The sequence below is a fragment of the Acomys minous genome (assembly GCF_964271855.1).
Source record: "Acomys minous genome assembly, chromosome: 19".
NCBI lineage: Eukaryota > Metazoa > Chordata > Mammalia > Rodentia > Muridae > Acomys > Acomys minous.
Window position 1 is genome coordinate 33936198 of NC_140499.1, and position 23186 is coordinate 33959383.

The following is a 23186-nucleotide window of genomic DNA, read 5'->3' on the forward strand; positions in this document are numbered from 1 at the left end:
CTGGGAGCAGCGCACATAAGACATTCCAGATGCTGAATCACTGAGCAGGAAGTGACCAGCACACAGTGTAAAAGATGGAGGGACGCCATAATTTCTTGTGGTTTATAGTGAAGAGGTTAGGGACCATCCTAAGGGCAGTGAGGTCTACAGGAAGCTTTTCTGCAAGTCGGTGAGTGTATGATACTGGCTTTTGGGCTGTCTGTTTCAGTCTAGAGCTTCTTTAAAGGATTCTTGGGAAAACTCAAACATCAGGTGATGCTAACTCATCTAGGTGCTAAACCAAAGGGAAGCCAGGGCATGGGAGTTGTGTCTGACCGTGAACAGTCTCCACAGGCTCATGGACTTGAACACTTAGTCCCCATCTCTTGGCTTTGTTTCGAAAGGTATGGAGCCTTCAGGAGGAGGAGGCTTACTGGAGGAATTGCATCTCTAGGGGCGGGGCCATGCATGAGCTTGATAGGCTGGCCCCATTTCCTGTCCCTTCTCTGTTAAGGACCGTGGAAGTGATAATGTCTAGCCACCTCACATTACCACCACCTACCTTCCTGCCATGGTATAGCCCCTCAAAATGTAAGCCAAACCAAACCCATCTTTCCTAAAGTTGCTTCGCATGTACTTTGTCACAATAAAAGAAAAGTAGGGGCTGGAGAGGTGGCTCAGCGGTTAAGCGCACCGTCTGCTCTTCCAGGGGTCCTGAGTATAATTCCCAGCAACCACATGGTGGCTCAGAACCATCTATCATGAGATCTGGTGCCCTCTTCTGGTGTGCAGGTGTATATGCAGGCAGAACACTGTATATGCAATAAATAAATAAATCTTTAAAAGAGAGAGAGAGAGAGAGAGAGAGAGAGAGAGAGAGAGAGAGAGAGAGAGAGAGAAGTAAAGGCTACAGGAATGGAACTAACCCATTCCACCCTGAGAGAAAATGACCTTGACATGCCTGTCGGAAGTGGCTTGTGAGTACTGAGCAAGCCAAAGGGTCTGCCGGTTAGGTTTCTTGGTTTTTTGGTTTCCAATTTACACAAACCTGGACATACCTGGGGAGAGAGACTCTCAACTGAAGAACTGCCTTCATCAGCTGACCCATGGCTTTGTCTGAGGGGCCTTTTCTTGATGGCTGACTGATGTGGTCCAGCACACTGTGCGTGGTCCCAACCCTGGACAGAGGCCTGGAATACGTGAGAATGGTAGCTGAGCAAGCCAGTAAGCAGCCTTCCTCCATGGTCCCTGCGTCACCTCCTGCTTAGGATTGGGACTTGTGACTGGGACCTGTAAAGCAAATAAACCCTTTCCTCTCCACGTCACTTTTGGTCATGGCACTTATTACAGCAATAGAAAGCAAGCCAGGACAGTGTCGAAACCTCCAAAGGGATTTGATCCTGAGTGGCAAGTGTCTTTCTTTTATTATTTTCAACACTAAACCCAAAGACAGCATACAGACTAATATATCCCGTTCAGTTTAAGCAAACACGTGAGTTAGCTTTACAGGGCCTACTTGACTGACAGCCCTTGTTCACGCATGAGTAAATGAGATTTGGCTCCAGATAGCAATTACTGCTGGTACCTCCTTCTCTCATCTCAGGAGACATGATGAAATCGTAAACACCAATCCAAAATAAATAAATAAAGTTAGTTAGTTCCCTTTCTCCCCCTGGGAACAGAACCTGAGTTATTTACTTTAGTCTTGTTGCAGCTGTGTGAGCTGTGTGGCCTTGTCAAGCCTTTTCCTTCACTTCCACGTTAGCACAGCATTTGTTCAGCCTCTCTCTCCCTCATGAACTGAAAGCATCTAACAGTCTCACAAGTCTGGTTCCTGCTTCCTGAGCTAGAGTCAGTGGACCACGAGTGTCTTAGCCTCTGCCCTTGAGTTTAAAGTGCACTATAAAGGATGAGGAGAGATGCCGCCTTCTTTTAGGAATGTCACACATTTTCACTGTGCACCCTTTGAAAGCCTTCCTTGTGGTGAGGCCGGCACACCACTCAGATGACTTACCTGTCCTGTGCAGAGAGAGACTAAGCATGTGCTCTGAACTGTGGTTGTCTGGGAGGGAGGACACGCTGAGGAATGTTTTCAGTATTACCTGGGTCGGGGCTGCAGGGAGCTTGGCTTCATCTTATCGTCATCCTGCTCCTTAATAGTCACAGCTGCCGCCTGTTTTCTATGTTAAGTCTATAGATGTAACTGCAGTTTAAGGTACAGAGCCCACTTTAGCGCTCAACCAGGGAACTGAATGGGCTTTGCCTACTTTGCTCTATGTTGTAATGTGACTATATATATGTGCCTTAGTCAGGGTTCTATTGTTGTGAAGAGACACTGTGGTGGTTTACATAGAAATCCTGCCCCCACTCCCCCTAGACTCATGTTTGAATGCTTGGCCCACAGGGAGTGGCACTGTTAGGAGGTGTGGCCTTCTCGGGGTCGATGTGGCCTTGCTACAGGGAGTATGTCACCCACTGTTGGGGTGGGCTTTGAAATCTCACCAGTTCTCTTCCTGCTGCCTGTGGATCAAGACATATAACCCGCAGCTCCTTCTCCAGCGCCATGTCTGCCTGCACGCTGCCATGCTTCCCACCATGATGATAATGGACTAAACCTCCGAACCTATACACCAGCCCCAGTTAACTGTTCTCCTTTGTAAGAGTTGCTGTGGTCATGGTGTCTCTTCACAGCAATACAACGCTAAAGAAAAGAGACACCACGGCCACAAAAAAACTCTTATAAATGAAAGCATTTAACTGGGGCTTGCTTACAGTTTCAGGGGTCTAGTCCATTGGTACCATGACAAGGGCGTATGACAGCATGCTGCCAGACCGTGAGAAGTAGCCGAGAGTTTTACATCCAGATCTGCAAGCAGCAAGAAGAGAGAGGGAGCCACTGGGCCTGGCTTAAGCTTACAAAATCTCAAAGTGTACCCACTGTGACTCTAGTGAGGACATACTTCCTACCCCTTCTCAAATAGTGCCACGTCCTGATGACCAAGTATTCAAACATATAAGCCTATGGGGGTCATTCCTATTCAATCCACCACACTTACAAAAAGGTTTCCTTATAACCACTATTTGTTAGCACCGACAAAGCGGTTGTCTTGGATCTTGCATAGGTGTCTCTGCCTTCTCCATGGCTTCACCATTGATTCATTCCCTCCTTTTGATTCTGTATCCATTAAAATGTCCCAAGCACAAGGCTGGAGAGATGGCTCATTGGTTAAGAACACTGGTTGCTTTTCCAGAAGACCTGGGGTCAATTCCCAGTACCCACATGGCTGCTCACAGCCATCTGTAACTGCAGTTCTAGACAACCCAATGCTCTCCTCTGTTCTCTCCATGCGCCAGGCATGCAGGCAGTACATAAACAGACACATATGCAAGTGAAACACTCATACACATAAAATTTCATCTTAGCATGTTCTGAGTGATGTCTGTAGCTTCCAGAGGCATCTGTAAGTAGTGACATTCAAATTTTAGAAATTATAAAAAATGAGAAATTTAAATATAACCACCAGCACTTTAGTTTTCGTTTATCTATGGTGAAAAGGACACAAAGATGCCAGCACCGACTCTATTTCTTTTGATTTGTTAAATAAGCAGCTTGTTAGGTGCAGTGTGGGTTTTTTTTTTTTTCTGTTGTTTGCACTTATGTTGTAGAGACTATTGTTTTGAAACCATCTTAAATTTTAACTTTAATCATTACAACTGATTACTGGACCAATCTTCCTGTCGCCCTCAGTGGGTGGAAATCAGACACCTAACTTAGCTGACCACCGGGAAGCAGCATTCAGAGAATCGGTTTGCTGCCTCTCCTAATTCCTGTTAGCCACTGTGTTAAGATGGAAGAATCTACGGTTAGAGTCCTAGCTCTGTTCCTCCTCCTACTTCTGACTGAAGGCCACAGTGTTCCCTGTGACCGGAGGTGTGCTGGTTCTTTCTGCCTCGTTATTTGCAGCTTAGTCATTAGGCTCCCCTCTCCCTCCCTCCCACCCCTCCTCTCCTTCTGTGTTCATCTGTGAGCTGCATGTTAAACTATAAGGTGAAAGGCTTGCTCTGTGAATAACAGGATGCATGTGAGTGCACATGCAAACAACAGTTCTACCCCCCCTACCCACTCCTATGCCCTCACCCCAACTCCCGCACCCCACCTCCACCCTCCAGCATGCAGCTCCCTTGGTGTTTTATCACTGTATTCCCATGATTTTTTTTTTCAGCTCTATTTCTAATATGCATCTATCTGCGAGGACTAGAAAGACAGGAGGTAGCATCACTGCATTATACAGCTTTTGCTTAGAAACCTAATTTGAGCTGGCTGTGGTGGCGCACACCTTTAATCCCAGCACTCGGGAGGCAGAGGCAGATGGATCTCTGAGTTTGAGGACAGCCTGGTCTACAAAGCAAGTCCAGGACACCCAGGGCTACACAGAGAAACCCTATCTAAAAAAAGTGTAAAAAGAAAAAAAAGAAAGAAAGAAAGAAAGAAAGACAGACAGACAGACAGAAACAAACCTAATTTGTGTGATACCAGAAATGTAGAGAAACTCAGGAAGAGCGCTTGCTGGAGGCACGTGACCAATCCTCCTTAAGAGAGCCCTCTGAAGAGAAGCTGCAGCTCCTGGTTCACAGCCCTCAGAACAGTCATCTGGCTTCTCTCTCTTGTTCACCTTCGCCCCCTCCTCAGACGTGAGAAATGTAAGGAATGTGTTAGTTCGGCCTCCAGCTCTGCTTGCCTGGGTTATAAGATAACACCTTCGTCTGTACACACTGCACATGCACGCTGAAAGGGTACCGGGAGGAGAGCCATGCTGTAGGCAGATTTATCACCTCTGGACAAAAATAGGCAACTGTTTCCAAGATTGGTTTCATATTACTGAAGAGGCCAGGGGTGCTAGATGCTTTTAAATATGCCTATCGGCTGAAGGAAGAAAAGAAACAAGTGTTTGGATTATACTTTTTAATAAGTGTAATTACTTTGCAAGTACAGCAGTGGAGGAAGAGTGCCTTTGGCTTTTCCTGCGGCTTTGTTTTATTACCTGTGCTGGGGCTGGAATGCAGGGTTTGTACGTGTTAGGCAAGTGCTCTTACTGAGCCCCCTCCCACCCCACCCCTGCCCCCACACCCCACCAGCCACACCCTGTGGCTTTCAGAGCCACTGATAGAAGAGTCACTTCCTGTGTTTGAGGAGCTCAATCTAATTCTATGATATTTAACAGCACCCTTAGTGATGGTAAGAAGCCGTGGTGTGAGCTATGTGTTTGTAGACCAACTCCTCTTGAATCTTGTAGAACAAATGACAGGTAAGTAGACTATTTGCCATGTGCTCACTTGATTATGTTACCTTGGTTAGTGGCCACTTATAAGCTCTCAATGGAGCAACTTTTTGCAGTTTCCCTCGAGGCTATCCATATTTCAAAATTAGTTTTTTTAATATGGCATTTAAATTTTTTAAAGATTTATTATTTATTATTTATACAATATTCTGCCCACATGCTGGAAGAGGACACTAGATCTCATTACAGAGGGTTGTGAGGCACCATGTGGTTGCTGGAAATTGAACTCAGGACCTTTGGAAGAACAAACAGTGCTCTTAACCTCTGAGCCATCTTTCCAGCCCCCTTTAAAAATTTTTTTAAAATTTTTAAATTCGTTCACTTTACATTCCAATTGTAGCCCCCTCCCTTGTCACCTCCCAATCCCACACTCCCTCCCTCATACCCTCTCCCTCCCTCCCCTAGTCCTCAGAAAGAGGAGCCCTCCTTCCCTAACATCTGACCTTAGCCTATCACGTCTCATCTGGACTGCCTGTATCCTCTTCCTCTGTGGCCTGGCAAGGCAGCCCTGCCAGAAGGAAGTGATCAACGTGTGGGGGCCAGAGTCCATGTCAGAAGCAGTCCCTACTCCACATATTATGGGACCCACAAGGAGACTCTACTACATCTGAGCAGAGGGTCTAGGTCCTCACCATGCATGGTCCTTGGTTGGTATATCAGTCTCTGCAGCACCCCCTTCCTCCGCTCGGATTTGTTGCCTCCATTGGTCTCCTTGTGGAGCTCCTGACCCCTTGAGGTCCTTCTATTCCCCAACCATTCCCCAAGACTCCCCATGTTCCACCCCGACGTTTGGCTGTGAGTCTCAGCATCTGCTTGGATCCCCTGTCGGGTGGAGTCTCGCAGAGGACCTCTATGGTAGGCTCCCATCCTGTTCCGTTCCTTCAACTGCTTCGGTGCCTATTCTATTTGTCCTTTGGAATGAGAACTGAGCGTTCTCCCTAGGGTCCTCCTTGATATTTAGTTTCTTTAGGTCTATGTATTGTAGTGTATTATTTGGTACTTTTAACGGTAGTCCCATAATTTGTCTCACTTTACCCTAGTCATCTACTGTCCTTTACCCCTCTGCAGCTACTGAAGAGTCAGGCGTTGGTCATAGAGAGAATCAGATGGCAGATGATTGCCCCATTCAAATCCATCACCCACAGAGGGGAACCATGGAACCCAAAGAGTGTCACTCACACTCATGAGGACAAGTGCTAACCTTAGTATTATTTATTTAGTGAAACCTCCATTTTTACAGAGAGTACCCAAAGCTCTACAAATAACCAGTACCCAGCCCTGGTCTCCCTAATTAAAGCCTTAGGGACGATGTTTTATATTAGTCTAGTTTTTAGATTCTAGTCCTGCTACTTAAAAACAGACTCAAATATCGTGAGTAAAATCTAAGTCCAATGGACCAGAAGATGCCACAAGACAGATGCCAGTCCTCTGTCCCACCCTAGGGGCTTGATGAGCAGTGATAAAAATGAGCACTCAGGCAAGACTTTAAAAAACAATGACAGTGTTATATGTGTGTTTCATTTGGTCATATTTTTCTGGCTAATCTTCGAAGGGCACCTAGAAGCCATTTATATAACCTACATATGGGTTTATGGAGGGAACTCAGTGGTGCAGCATGGTTTGGGGCCCACAGGAGGCCCTGAGCACCCTAAAACATAACAACAAAGGCATTTACATACATGAGAAGCAAACCAAGTCATGTGCCCTAAGATGGGATGTTAGCCCACTCCAAGGAAGCATGGCGGTGCCAATACATGGATGCTGACTCTTGGACATCATCTCAGAGTTAAGGGATGTGAGAGACAGAAATAACAACAATGGTTTCTGTGCCCTTGTTAACAGAACCTGCCTTCTACTTTGGGGACATCCAGTACTCCGTGGATGAGAGTGCTGGCTACGTGGAGGTGCAGGTGTGGAGGACGGGTACCGACCTCTCAAGGCCTTCTAGTGTCACTGTGAGGTCCCGGAAAACCGAACCCCCCTCTGCCGATGGTGAGTAGTCTCCCACGTCAACCTTTTGTGGTGTTGTACAGCTTCCAGCTACTGAGCGCTTCACCTGAATGCAACATTCTTGATGGATTTTTTTTTTCCTGGAAGTATTACTATAGAGTATGTAAATTTAGACTTTGCCATTGTAAAGGAAGAGATTTCAGGACCATACACACCAGAGTCTAGGTTGTGACACGAGATTCGAAGGCTAAATTGTGATGCCCCCATTTGCATGGCTTGGTCCTCTACTCAGCAAATCTAACATAGTCAACTGTTCTGACATGTGCAGGCGAGTGGTCATGCCTACCACCCTCACAGAATCTGATGGCATTTAAGTCTTTCGTGGGTGCACATCTCCACTTGGCTACGTCCTCATTTTAACCAGGTGTCCCTATAAATATTTCCGGTTCAGCAGGCTTCCCTTTACACATTGCTTTATAAACTGTCTTAACTGGAAGACTGTTCCTTTCTTATTCTGGCCTCTAAAACACTGTTGAGAAACTTAAGGGCAAACATGGGGCTGAAATGAAATACAGTTTTTCTCATATACACCCATTCATCCTGTGTGACAATTGTGTGATACAAGCAAGCACATACATATATCATACATGCTACTTGTCATCACACAGAGCAGGCAGGAGTTGATCCATTTTAAAAGTCATCTATAGGTTCCTAACTTTTTTAATACAATGAATCACCACCATGCCTTACAGGTGTCTATTAATATTTGTTTAGCCAAATTATTTCTTTTCCCTCTTTATTTATTTCATTTTTATCTTTTAACATTTATACAGACTCTTACCCTGTAGCCCTGGCTGGCTTAAAGCTTACTATATAGACTAGGTTAATCTTGAACTTGTTACATGGACCAGGCTGGCCTTGAACTCACAAAGATCTGCTTGTCTTTGCCTCTTGGGTGCTGGGATTACAGGTATTTGCCACCAAGCCCAGCCCCCAATATTTGTGGGAGTTTTTTTTCTTTCTAGGCAAGCCCCTTCTATGTAGCTCTGGCTGTCCTGAAACTTGCTATATAGACAAGGCTGGTTTCAAACTCATGGAGATCCGCCTGCCTCTGTCTCCCAAGTGCTGGAATTAAAGGTGTGTGCTGCTCCATCAGGCAAATTATTCATTCTGAAATTCAAATCAGAGTTGAAGGTGGGCACAAAGAAAAAATAAGAACAAAGAAAACAAGGAGACCTTTTTTGTGCATTTGATTCTTGATTGGGGTTTTGAATGCTGAAGACTAAGTTCAGGGCTTTGCACATGCCCAGAACACACTCTTTCGCAGAGCCAGACCTCCAACTGTAAGAAGGAATCAAAGATAGATATTCTCACAGCTGCATATTAGAAGATAAAATACGTACAAATGAGGACTAAAATGGCAAGAGTATTAAGAACAACAGCAAGAACAAAAAAACCCAAACCATCTAGAATAACCATCCCCCACTCTCGTCTTCTTGGATACGGGGCCGGGGGCCCCTAAAGATTCAAAGACAATTGTATTTTTAACTATTTTACATATATACAGAAGGGTCAACACTACATGTGTACTACATGGTCTGAAAATTACTAAATCAAATATCAAATGTGACTTGGGAATAGAGATTTGCTTTCACTGTCTGGAGTGAGTGTGGGGCCAGAGGAACCTAGCACTGAAATGAGTTCGAACCAACAGGCCACCGTATGCCTCAGTAAAATAGTCCCTCCAGAAACAGAAGATATTTAATTGATGTGAACAAAATGTACCTATTTTATATGTAATTTTTTTACCATGTATTTGATTAATATGCTGATTACTTTAGAACTGATTATTAATGGACTTTATTAAAGATGGGAGAGAGATAGCACAGAATGCTAGATTATGTGCTTAAAATCCAGCCACTGGGTATAATAAGGTTTAGAGCTCCATCTTAGATCCACCCCGTCAGTCACCATGTAGACAGCAATCTCTCCCATCTTGATCATTAGATGTATTTCTTTGTAGGAGTTTGTGTTCTCTGCTTCCAAAACATTAACTATACATTCATTTATGTAATTTGTGTCTTTAAAAAAAAATTAGTCCCTATGTAAATAATAACATTCATTACGGTTTCAGCTGGAACAGATTATGTGGGAATCAGTCGCAATTTGGATTTTGCACCCGGCGTCAACATGCAGACTGTTCGTGTTGTCATTCTGGATGACCTGGGCAGCCCAGTGCTGGAAGGAGTTGAGAAGTTTGAATTGGTACTTCGCATGCCTATGAATGCTGCCCTCGGCGAGCCCAGCAAGGCCACAGTGTCCATAAATGACTCTGCCTCAGACTGTGAGTGACTTTGAGTTTCACAGTGATAAGAATGAAAGTTTATAAGTGGCAGGGAGGAGGGTAAGCTGTATAGACCTGTGTGCACTTGCGAGGGCTGACATTGGAAAGGGCTGCAGACCAGATGGCTTGGACAACAGCAGCCCACCAGTAGCCTCCGCACTGTTAGTGAGAAGCCTAAGTGAGAGTCAGCGTGGTTCGCTCCTTCTGATGTCACAAGGGAAAGATGACACAGGCCTTTCTCATGACTTCTAAGTGGCCATCTTGTCCCTGAGCCTCTTCACTCGTCTCCCTCTTCAGACTCTGCATGACCAGTTCTCCCCTTGACATACTGGGCTGGAGTCCATCCTAAAAGCCTTTTAACTTGATTACCTGCCTTCTATCAAGGTACCCAGGCTATGCTTCCAACTCATAAGGTGCTGGCGTGGGAGACACCATTCAACCTATACAAATGTCCCACTTGTTTTTTTTCTACTTCTTATCATTTTGATAGAACCAGACACTCTTTAAAGAAAATCACCAGTCTTCTCATATCTTCAAGAACAGTGTGGTATTATCATCGGTGACTTGAACGGTTCAAAAACTTCTTCATCACATGCATGGAGCTCTGTGGTACTTCATGAACCTTTGAGTATCCGTGGACTTTTCCAGCTCTTAACACGAAGCTCTTTCTGTCACCCACTCATGCCTCATATTTTCTCAAATCATATGTCAGATACACTGTTGTTGTACGGCACTACTCCTAAGGAGACCAAAGTAAGGATACCACCAGAGTCCAACTGGTTGAACCTATAAGTTCTATTAGACTTCCTTACAGGAGCGGAAATGACTCAAAGAGAGCTGCGTCACCAAACCCCACCCTAGCGTGGGTGACACTCACAAACAATGGAAACCTAGACCACGTTGCACAACCTTTAGGCAGGTCAACAGCTTGGAGAGTGTCTCTTCTAGGTTGTGAGGCTAGTCTCTGCTTTTTCCAGGCAGCTCAGCCTGTCTAAGAGTGTCTTTCCACTCACTCTATATGCTTGGAAAGTGTGGGGGGGGAGGGTGGCTGTTAGTGAGTCTGGTCAGTTTTAGGGAATTCCTGGAGCCTTTGAGTTGTTTACACAAGAAACTTCCCTGTAGGATGCAGTGTTCCACCTCCACTCAGAGCATCCTGTTGTTTCATCTCCTTTTTAACACCCATTATCTTAAATGAGCTTCCCCTGGAGGGTGGAGGTTTGGCTTGGAGAAAATTGCCACACAGCATTTATTTGTGGCAGGCCTCTCTAGATACCGTCACTCACAGAGACCTGGGCACTTTGCTACCTTGATGGTTCCAATGGTGCTTGGAAGAAAAGAACCTGTTATCAAGGAAACCTGTGCCTGACTGACCTAGCAGAGGTGTCACCTAAAACTAACACATGCGCACAGTCACCAGCTTTAGCTACCATTCCTGCATAAAATGTACTTATAATTACGTGTACATTTTTTTTTTTTGAGACAGGGTTTCTCTGTGTAGCCTTGGATGTCCTGGACTTGGACTTGCTTTGTAGACCAGGCCGGCCTCAAACTCACAGAAATCCACCTGCCTCTGCCTCCAAAGTGCTGGGATTACAAGCGTGCGCCACCAGGCCCAGCTGGTTTTATCTATATCTTAGGCTTCCCTGCACATGCTTATTCCACAGAAGATGCTGATGAAAATTACAGTGGCAAGAAAATTAAAAAAAAAATATTTACAGTGATTTCTCAAGGTCAGAATGTTGGCAAGTAACTGAGACTGAGGTAGTGCTCTTCACTTATTGTCGTATTCTCTACATTAAACTGTATCTTCTGAAATGTCATTTTTAGTAAAGGATATTTCTGTTCATTTGACCCATTGGGTTTATTTTTTTTTCACAGTGCCTAAAATGCAGTTCAAAGAAAGAGTGTACACTTGCAGTGAAAATGATGGACGTGTAGTCGCAATGATCTACAGGAGCGGTGACATCCAGCACAGGTCTTCTGTGAGATGCTACACAAGGCAGGGGTCTGCGCAGGTGATGATGGACTTTGAAGAACGCCCAAATACCGATGCCTCCCTTGTTACATTCCTCCCCGGTATGTGGGGGCTTGAAAATGGTTTAAATATTTTCTTATATCTGTTTCTTTTGTGTGCATGCCATAGCTGACACATGAAGTCAGAAGGCAAGCTTTAGGAGTTGGGGCTTTTCTCCCTCCCGCCACGGGGATCTGGAGGATTGAATGTAGGTCAAGCTTATGGAGACAGTGCCATAAGGCCCTTGAAGTTTCTGGATGTAATTTAAGGGCACCAGATGTCGACTGAGAAATATGTAACTGGGAAAATACAGTAAAATCAAGTTTCCCAGTTTCCCAACGAGCTTACGACATGAGTTTGCGTACACTATATGACAAGGCATATGCATTGAAATGGATTAGGTAGACAGCCTTGGCGCCCCTGCATTAACCTTTTGATTTCTAATGATGTATTTTATTGTTAATTCAGAACTCAGAGGACAAGAACTTATCAAATGTGAAAATTCCACAAGGCTAGAAATTAAAGTGAATGTTGAAATGTTATTAGGCAAAATGTACCTCACACTTTCAGTGTGTATCAGCGCCTTTGGATCTTTCACTACTTTGTCCTAGTGGTTTAATTTTGTGGAATGTGTTCTAATGAAAAGATGCATAGTTATGTGGAAAGTTTTGCTCATATTGGTGGACTGTTGAGAGCAACGTGAGTGGTCAACACTCAGGACTGTGTCTTAACACGTCAGCGTCCATCTGCTAGCATATCAAATAGCCACTAATATGTTTTAAAGAATTTTTAATGAGATTGGAGAAAGTTGGCGCAATAATATTGGTCCCAGTTATTAGAGGCAAGAATCTAATTGTTTTGGTTCAATGATCTGGTCAATAAGCCAAAAGTTAGTAACATGGAAAACTAGTGAAGTCAGATTAACAAGGGCCAACCGGCAGTGGCCTCGCTTCCTCTCCTTCCATATTTCTGGGAACTTGTGTACAAAACTGGCATTTCCTTTGTCCTTTGCTTCTAAGACGAATGCTCAGCTGTAAAGACAGGAACTACAGAGACCCTTTTGAAAATATCGGTCTGTGTTCAAACAGTCACATAGTCAGCAAATATTTACTCAAGGCTTATCGTGGGCAGCATCCTTTGCAGTGGCAGAGCGGGGGGGAAAGCAATACCCTCCGTCTTCTGCTTTGCTCCACATGTTGGCGTAACCTCCTGGACTGTGTCACTGTCCTTTGCTCCAGGTGAGACAGAGAAGCCCTGCGCCCTTGAGCTGATGGACGATGACCTGTTTGAGGACGTGGAGGAGCTGCGCCTGGTGCTCGGCACACCTCAGAGCAGCTCGCCCTTTGGGGCTGCCGTCGGCGAACACAATGAGACTCTGATAAAGATCCAGGACGGTGCTGACAGTAAGAAGCCACTGATTTCCCACCAGTCACTCCAGGACCCCCAAGGCCCCAGGTGGCTCAGGAGAGCTCGCTGTCTTTCTCTGTAGGACCCGCAAACAATAGAGACATAAGCGGGAAACAGGACAGGTTCCTAAAACTTAGATCCCCAAATTCAGGGGCTTATGAGATGCTCGGTTGGATGAGCACTTTGCTAACAAGCATAAGGCTAAGACTTCAGGTCCTCAGCAGCCACGTAAAAGCTGGGCAGGGGGCTGGAGAGATGGCTCAGAGGTTAAGAGCACCGGCTGCTCTTCCGAAGGTCCTGAGTTCAATTCCCAGCATGCACATGGTGGCTCACAACCACCTGTAATGAGATCTGGTGCCTTCTTGTGGTGAGCAGGCACACGTATGGGCAGAATACTGTATAAATATTAAATCTTAAAAAAAAAAAAAAAGCTGGGCAGGTGGGGAAAGTGATGGAAGAAGACACCCAGCATCAACTCCAGGCCCCAGAATACACATACTGCACGCATAAGAAAAATTGATACAGTGGAGAACCTTGGATATGAGTCATATGGTCAAGTACTTGCCTAGCATGTGCAAGACCCTGGGTCCAGTCCCGGCACTGATGAAGCTGCCTGGGGAGGCTATGCACAGCAAAGCACACGCTTTCATACCTGTGCATACATATGCCTTTATGTCTACGCCGTCCTGAGCCAGCGCCTCCCCCTCCACGCCCCTCCTCAGTGGCCGGTTCTTGTAAGATCTATGGGACAAAGAGATAACTCACTGGACATGCCTTCTGTGGGCTCACTCTTTCCCAGAAAGGGTCTCCTTCTGCACTCACACTAATATTGAAGCAACAGACAAAAGCCAAGAGGGTAGCTGGGTGTGGTGGCGCACGCCTTTAATCCCAGCACTCGGGAGGCAGAGGCAGCACTGTGAGTTCGAGGCCAGCCTGGTCTACAAAGCAAGCCTGGCACAGCCAAGGCTAACAGAGAGATCCTGTCTCAGAAAAAGGAAAAAAAAATAGCAAGAGTGTAACAATAATAAAAGTCCCCAATGGAGAAGGAAACGGAAATAGAGAAAAATGTCCACCCTTATCACCCTTTACCAGCAACTTTAATTTCTCTATGTTTCTCCCCACTCTTAGAAGCTGTTATCAAATTTGGAGAAACCAAATTTAGTGTCACTGAACCCAGCGAACCAGGAGAGTCCGTGGTTGTCAAAATTCCGGTGATCCGCCAAGGAGACACTTCAAAGATTTCCATCGTGCGAGTTCACACCAAGGATGGCTCGGCTACCTCGGGAGAGGATTATCACCCTGTGTCAGAAGGTATGGGTCTGTCTCCCAGGGCCTGCCACCAGCTGGGTCACAGTGGGAGCACTGTTAGAGCTGAACGGAACGTGCTCTTTTAAATTACCTCTGCTGCATAACGAGCAGACTCTTTAGAATTGTCTCTTGGGGAAAGCTTGAGAGTCCCTGTGTGTGTTTTGAGCTTATTGGCCGGCCGGCCGTGAGTTTTACTTCCATCCAGTGGTCAGGCATACATACACACACACACACACACACACACACACACACACACACACACACACACAGCATAGCCACACTGAACAGCGTCAGCCAAGCGCTGAGGCTAAAAGACGTCATGCTAGCAGGGAGCAGTGAAAAGGTAATAAGATGCCAGCCACAGCAGCACCTGCCTTTTCTTCCATGTGCAAGTTTGGGGACCATTCTGCCATTAACTTTTATGAACTAGTAAAGCAAACAGGCGCTCCTGTCTTTCTCTGCATTATTTGCTGACAGCATAAGGATAAACGCCAAGTCTCCTCATTGGGAACTAACTGTCACTGCTTTTCTACTGCTTATCCTCAGCGGCCATTAGCTCTTGTCAATCACTTACAAGGTGTTAAAAGTGCCTGATGGCAGTTATCGAATCAGTAAAAAAATCAATAAGTAACAGAAACCTACCGGCCTCTACAAAGGAACTTAATTTCCTTTGAATAAACAGTCAGTGCTATTCCCAGACTTTGAAGTACATCATATGTAATTCAAAAGCAGTGAAAATAAAACCAATTTGCTACCAAAGTACAAAGTCTGAAGTCAGTCTTTTCTGTGATGAACAGATTTTATATGAAAGGAAAACTTTCTAAGTATCTGCTGTATAACCTTTTAACAGAATTGTTTATCTTAGAAATAAAATTATTCTTTTAGGGAGCAGAGCAAAATTTTAAATATGTAGTAAACTAACAAATGGAGTCAAATAAAGTTAAACAATGCAAAATCAGCATAAGTGTCAAGTAGCCCCTATGCATCAGTTTACTGTTTATAATAAAATTTGAGAGATTTTTTAATATAATATGTTTTAATTTTTCACTTTGGGGTCATACCTAACCAAATAGGAAAAACTGTACCATAAAAGTTGAACTCTTGTTCTATGGAGTGAAATGACAGAGTAAGGCAAATGTGACAGAAATGTCAATCTCATCTGGAAAATGCACATCAGGAAACAATAGAGTTTACAGTGAATTTTCTTTAAGCCTCTCAGACACTCGGTTTGTATAACTTGGGGCTTTGTAAAAACTTGAATACTTTCAATGTGACGTCTAGTGATGGAGTAGGTGAACCTGGGGAAAATGAGGAGGCAGGAATGCTGGCCAACCAGAAAGTCCACTGTGGAGAAAAGCCCCCAGGAGCCTTTTGCTGACAGCTACTGAGCAAGAAGGCACAACACAACTCAAGTATCTGTGTTTTCCTGTGACATTTCACAATATTTCTAGCATAAGAAAGTAACTTTTAAAAGTCACGCCACACAGACCATGCCAAATTATTTTATAGCCTTGTATTGCATATACTAAATATACACAACAAAATTTGCTTTTAAAAATTAAAAGCCAACCAGTAGGCAAGAAATAATTAGCTATTTTCATTTTCCTATGTTTCTGTTGGAGGCTGAAAAAAAAAATCCAAGACTGTTGAAGTCAAAGAGTATAATAAGGCTAATAAGTGGTGGTGGGGTAAGTTGTATCCAGAATTGGAAGGGACATTTTAATTTGAATTTTAAAATATTTTTTCTTTATAATTGATAATAGAAGCTTTCATTTTTGTTGTTGGTTCTTTGATGCAGGGTTTCTCTGTATAGCCTTGGCTGTCCTGGATTCACTTTGTAGAACAGGCTGGCCTCAAACTCACAGAGATCTGCCTGCCTCTGCCTCCCAAGTGCTGGGATTAAAGCTAGAAACTTTTGAAGTATAAAATTAGGTGGGAAATACCTCAGAGTTTCAGAGTCCGGCCATAAGGAATAGATAAGCATGGCTGCAGGCACATTGGGAAATAGCACTGTCTCTGCGAGTAGGAATGATGCTGTTTTCTCTGGCTTCATATTTTCCCTTTGGAAGCAGTTCCTCCAGCGGTAGAATAGCACCTACAAATTGGCTTCTCCAGCTTCAGGAGTAAGGTCTGCCACTCAGACTTCAGCAAAACCCAGCAATCTTAGTTAAAAAAAAGTGAGCAGCAAAGTGCCCTGGTGGCTGCATTGCACTTTCATGACAGTGTAGCAGTCCTTGCTGAGCGAAGACAGGTAAAGGAGAAAACACTGCCATTTACTTACAACATTTCAGTCTCTAAGAACAATAAAATGAGTGCTTTTGAAATATAGTTTTGTAATGCACTTAAAACGATTCCAATCTAGCCCCACTGTGTGTCTTCCTAAACACCCTCTAGCACTCGGGCAGTCCTATCCAAGGTCCTGCTTACAGCCGCTGGGCTTTATTAGCTTGGCAATCTGTGGGCTGAAGGGGAAGTTTGTCCGTTTATAGCCTGACTTGAAACTGTTTACTATCCCGCCACTTGGCACTTTTGCAAACTGGAGCTGGCAAATCAATCAGTCATGACTAGAATGTTCCTTTGCATAGGATAGAGAGGAATCGAATAGTGGAAACTATTAGAGTGGGCACTGGGGAGGCATCTCCGCAGGTAAGAGTGCTTGCTATCCAATCACAAGACCTCAGTTCAAATCCCTGCACTTGTCCAGGCCTCACACGCCTGGAACCCTAGCACTGCAGTGGGCAGAGATGGGAGGATCAACAGGGCTTGTTGGACACCAGCCTAACTCTGGGTCCAGTGAGAGACTCTGCCTTAAGGGAATAAGGTGAAGAGTGACAGAGCAGGGCACTTTGTGTCCTTCTCTGGCCACCACATATGCACAGGCACGCACACACACACACACACACACACACACACACACACACACACATACAGTATAGGACAGATAGTAGCAATAAGTTATCTGTTAGCTTTGACTCCTCCCTTTTAAGGAGGCACAAATGCACACACAGATGTACTGGACCACAGTGTAAAATATCCTTGTTATAAACCACAATCCAAGATGATCTCAGGTTCATATGCAAAAGGTTAAACTAGTGACTTTGTATTTGTAGAAATCGAGTTTAAGGAAGGGGAAGCCCAGCACATCGTTGAAATTGAAGTCATCTTCGATGGGGTAAGAGAGATGAGGGAGGCCTTCACTGTTCACCTAAAACCGGATGAAAATATGGTAGCAGAGACACAGGTAAGTGAGACGATGTGGTTGTAAATCCACAGCTAACCTTTTCTCAGAGCAAAAAATAAAAATAAAAAAAGTCACAATAAGGAGGAGACTCGGGGCTGGAGAGATGGCTCAGAAGGAAAGGGCACCAGCTGCTCTTGTACAGGGTCTGGGCACAGTTCCCGGCACCAACATGGTGGCACACAGCCATCTGTAACTCCAGGACCAGGGATCCTATGCCCTTTTCTGGCCTCTGTAGGCATTGCATACACACAGTACACGTGTGCAAACATTCAGGCAAACACTCATCCACATAGTATGAAAATACATAAATCTTTTTTCAAGGTAATAATCCTGTATATGAACGGGGATATGCATGGTCCCTTTCAACCATCCAAATTAATTTTTTTCTGCTTAGAGCAGAACCTGAAATTTTATCTTTGTCTTTGTAAAATTGTGTTGGTAGAAACCCAAAGCTATAGTCCCCAGGCCCCACATCAGCCCCCTTAGCCTTCCTATGCCAGTCATTGTGACTGAACTTGGAACTGATGGCCACAACCATGAGACATTTATTCAGCACTTACTGAAGGGGCATCTGTGCTCACCAGACTCTTCCCTGGGCTCAAGATGCTCCTGTGTTCCTCGAAATTTGCTTGGACTCTGATGCTGAGAGCTTCATGTACAAAATTTTATAGTCACAAAAATGTGTTTTCTACATTATATCACCCACCAGGTTTTTTTTTCAAGATAGATGTAATCTCCATAGTATTAGTTTTTCACAGTGGAGATAATTTTTTAAATTACATGTCACTCATAGGAAAAAGTCAATTTTAACAATACTCTGTATGTGTACCGTATTGCTTTCCTTGCTTGGTCCACTATCAATATGAGATCAAAATGGAGGAGTGTGTTTTTCTTAAGCCTTTTTATTACTTAGTAAAAAAATGGTAATTCTCTGACATTGTTGTCCTTTAAGAATTTTTTCACTAATATATTTATTCACTTTACATCTTGATCACAGCCCCCTTGCCTCCTCTCCTCCCAGTCACCCTCACAACCCTTCTCCCGTTCCCCCTTCTCCTTCTCCTCAGAGAAGGGAATGCCCCTCATGGATACCAACCAGCCCTGGCACATCAAGTCACAGCAGGACTAAGCGCATCCTCTCCCACTAAGGCCAGACAAGGCAGCCCAGCTAGAGGAAAGGGATCCAAAGAGACAGAGACAGACTCCAGTTGTTAGAGACCCACATGATGACCAAGCTGCACATCTGCTACATACGTCTAAGGGGTCTAGGTCAAGCCTATGCATGTTTGCATGCTCTTTGCTTGGTGGTTCGGTCTCCTTAGTTATTTTTATTTTGTATTCATGCAGAGCAGTGTGTGTCATGATGCATACCGTGACAGTCAGAGGACAGCTAGCAGGAGTCAGTTTTTTCCTCCCACGGTATAAGTTCTGGAGCTCAAACTAATGATGCCGGGATAACAACAAGTGCCTGTACCCTCTTGGCCACCTCTCCAACCCCATTGTTATATTTTCAGAGGCATAGCTCTCTATGTAGAAAGACTTGATCAAATATGTTTTTGTGAATCTTTCACTGTTTTGTAATGGGCTAGCATGCCACATTCTTTTGGGTAAAAAGCAGAGTCACTAAAATCACTTTCCATGTTAGAGAAGCTTTAAAAAATATATAGAAATAAGCTTTGGCTGATGGTGATCTAACTTACATTTCTTGGACCTTACAAAACATGATTTGAACTTACTCTTATTTTTATTCCACAGTCACAAGCCACAACACTACAGTACAGTGTTTCTGACCCATGATGTTCACTATGTTAGGAAGATTAACCACGCTTTTGATTTATAATATTTTCTTTTCTTTTTTTATATTTTAGTAATTTATTTATATTACATCTCAATTGTTGTCCCATCCCTTGTATCCTCCCATTTATCCCTCCCTCCCATTTTCCCATTACTCCCCTCCCCTATGACTGTGACCGAGGGGGACTTCCTCCCCCTGTATATGCTCATAGGATATCAAGTCTCTTCTTGGTAGCCTGCTGTCCTTCCTCGGAGTGCCACCAGGTCTCCCCATCCAGGAAACGTGGTCAAATATGGGGCACTAGAGTTCATGTGAAAGTCAGATCCCACTCTCCACTCAACTGTGGAGAATGTCCTGTCCATCGGCTAGATCTAAGTGTCCCTCAGTAGAAGAATGGATAAAGAAACTGTGGTACATATACACTATGGAATACTACTCAGCTATTAAAAACAAGGAATTCCCAAAAGTTCTGGACAACTGGATTGAACTAGAAATGATCATAATGAGTGAGTTAACCCAGAAGCAGAAAGAGTCAAATGGTATATACTCACTTATATCTGGACACTAGCCCAAGGGGCGTGTCCCATGAAAGTCTTCACTTACCAGGAAAGTGGGGCAGAGGGGAGGACATCCTATTGGATTTATAATATGTTCAACGGGGATGTGCCATTGCATATAGCACTATTGAAAATGCGCGGACAATGCATGGGAACAGTCCTATCAGTTATCAGAGATAGGAAAGCTGTTCAAGAGCCAGGCACATGGACAGCAGAGATTTCCTCCCTGACTAGACAATGTCCAGAGCTGCTTCTGACTAGTTCTCATTGTCTCTCTCTTCTGTGCCTCAGGCAGGTCCTCCTGGCCTTTGTCACCTGAAGCTTGGCTTCTCTCAGGCCTCTCTGTATCACCACAGCCCACACTATTCCATGACATTGAAAGCCTTATTGCTCACAAGGTGTCTGTCAGCTTTTTCCTCCCACTGTCAACGAATGGATTTTATTTTCCAGTAGCTTCAACTCCACAAATCCACTGTCATCACAACTGAAGAAAAACTGTAGAACCCAAGTATTTCATGGGCTAGTGGCAAGCCTTTGCATGAGCTCCCCAAGGCTCATGTCCCCGCCCTGTAACCACCAGAGATGACCAAGGTGCCAGGGTCACATGAAATAAGCCGTGTGTGGCCTGTCGCTCTGCATAGGGTCTTGACAGTTCCATCATGGTGATTCCAAGGATTTTCCAGTCATTTTTCTGAATGAGAGAAACTCCGAGAACCTTACATTTGACAAATCAATTATTTGTTCCTTTTTTTCTAGGCAACCAAGGCCATTGTATATATAGAAGAAGTCAACAGCATGGCAGATGTCACTTTTCCTTCTGTCCCTCACATTGTGTCCTTGCTGATATATGACGACACTTCCAAAGCCAGGGAGGACACTGGACCTGTGTCTGGCTATCCTGTGGTCTGCATTACGGTGAGGAGGAGGAAATAGATCAAATTGGGGGAAATCAGAAGACAATTTTTTAAAGAGTCATTTATTTTTATTTCATATGTATGAGTGTTTGCCTGCAGGTTTGTATGTGCATTATATGTGCTCCTGGTACAGAAGACTACAAGAAGGTAACAGAGTCCCTAGAGCCAGAGTTACACATGGTTGTGAGCTCCCATGTGGGTGCTGGAAACCAAACCCAGGTCCTCTGCAGGAGCAACAAGTACTCTTAACTCTGAGCCATCCCTTTTGCCCCATAACTATTTAAAATAATCATAGAGTTTATAATATTGTCTTGGGAAATCTAAGGTTTAAGCTCTGAGCTGTGAAAAACAGACAATAACAATGATTAAATGAAGTTCCCCTTTTCTTCTGGAAAAACAAACAAAAACCCTATTAACTGAGTACAAAGTGTGTGGTTTAAGAATCTGTCCCCATCAGGCAAATCAATAAAGCATGAACTCTGCACAGAGAAATTAAAGAATAAGACAGGTGAAAAAAAGGGGATCCATAGCTCTGATATGAGACAGAGTGCAATAGCTAAAGCTAAAGCTCCTGTGCAAAGAATCGGGTAGAATTTTGACAGTTTAAGATTCCAATAAGGGAAGATCATTCTGGAAGGGTGTGGCTATGGAAATAGAATGGAAGGAAATCATTACAGGTTTTGCTTGCCTTCTCATAGCTGAATTTTAAGTCTCATGGATAGAAACTATGAGCTATATTTTTATGTCACAGTGGCCCTAAGGAAACATCCCACATATAGCAGGCACACAATTAGCGCTCATTGGATTAATGAGTCATGAGTAATTTGGCGTTCAGTTATAAAGGGTTCTGCATGTCACTTTACACAAGGTGGAATTCATCTGTTGGCTAGCAGGGCGTGCTCATCTGCGGAGGAGCTGCATGAGTAGAGGGCCATGTTGGAGTGCTAGTGTTACAAAGCAGAGCAGTCAAGGTCACCTACCACACTGGGTGTGAAGGAGGAAAGAGAAGCATTCGGATGTCAGTGGGTGTCTGAGTGGCACTCCTGCTGACCCTGATGGTGTGACCAGGTAGATTTCAATACCTTCTGTGGCACAGAGGGAGAGGGACAGAAGCATGAATAAGAATAAGCAATAAGGACTAAGAATAAGCAACCACATGGTGGCTCACAACCATCTATAATGTGATCTGATGCCCTCTTCTGGCCTGTAGGTATACATGTAGGCAGAATACTGTATACATAATAAATAAATAAATAAATAAATAAATAAATAAATAAATAAATCTTGAAGAAGAAGAAGGAGAAGGAGAAGGAGGAGGAGGAGGAGGAGGAGGAGAAGAAGAAGAAGAACAACAACAACAACAACAACAACAACAACTACTCTAGGGGTTCAGTATGTAGTGATGTCCAATGAGCTATTTGAAGTTTAAAGGACAGGAAAGCTATCACAGCTGGGAATAAGAATTCAGGAGTTGCATGAACAACACGTGGCATTGTGGGGCACAGGGAACAGGGGAAGTGTTGGAACTGAAGGAGCTCAGGAAGAATCAAGTCCGCATTACTCTCTACTGTGGTCCTAACGCAGATCTGTTTTGTTTGATTTCCCCCCATAGGCCTGCAACCCCAAATATCCAGATTATGACAGAACAGGCTCTATTTGTGCCAGTGAGAACATCAACGACACTTTGACCAGATACAGATGGCTGATTAGCGCTCCCGCTGGCCCTGATGGTGTAACCAGCCCCATGAGAGAGGTAGACTTTGACACCTTTTTCACATCATCCAAAATGATCACGTTAGACTCCATATACTTTCAGCCTGGCTCCCGGGTCCAGTGTGCTGCTCGTGCAGTGAACACCAACGGGAAGGAAGGCCTGGAACTCACGAGCCCCATCGTCACCATCCGCAGAGAGGAAGGTGAGAGGCTGTTTTCCCACGGGGTCACAGAACATTGCAGCATTGCGAATGCCTTGTTTCAGCGTGTAAATTCCTCCCAAGGCCCATGTGTGCCATAGCAGTACTTAAAGATGAACATCCATTTTCACAACAGTAATCCTTAGAAAACAGTTATCTGCACATTTCATGAGCACCCATGGAGTGCCAAGTCCAGAGCCTTGCGCTCACACTGATGATGAAGGAGGGCTGCCATTCTCCAGGAGCCCATAGGAGAATTGGAGGCACAGGGATCTGAGTCTGGTCCTCAATAGAGGAGCCATGGAGATGAATGTGGAAAGCATGAGATGTAACTCTACGAAGCATGGCAAGCCAACACGTGGGGGAGCTTGCAAGAGAAAAAAGGGTTAGGTCTAGACAAAGAGGGGTGCTTACCAGGTAAAGAG

General features: G+C 44.4%; 1 protein-coding gene across 1 annotated transcript in view; it reads left to right on the plus strand.

Moving 5' to 3' along the window:
- The window catches only part of FREM2 (FRAS1 related extracellular matrix 2), a 137604-nt gene that overhangs the window by 88427 nt on the left and 25991 nt on the right, over positions 1–23186 (plus strand). The window contains exons 7-14 of the mRNA XM_084769743.1: positions 7161–7310; positions 9403–9612; positions 11491–11688; positions 12865–13029; positions 14162–14344; positions 17452–17582; positions 20691–20849; positions 22461–22764. Coding sequence (XP_084625869.1) covers positions 7161–7310; positions 9403–9612; positions 11491–11688; positions 12865–13029; positions 14162–14344; positions 17452–17582; positions 20691–20849; positions 22461–22764 — 1500 coding nt within the window. The remainder of the gene's footprint in view (positions 1–7160; positions 7311–9402; positions 9613–11490; positions 11689–12864; positions 13030–14161; positions 14345–17451; positions 17583–20690; positions 20850–22460; positions 22765–23186) is intronic.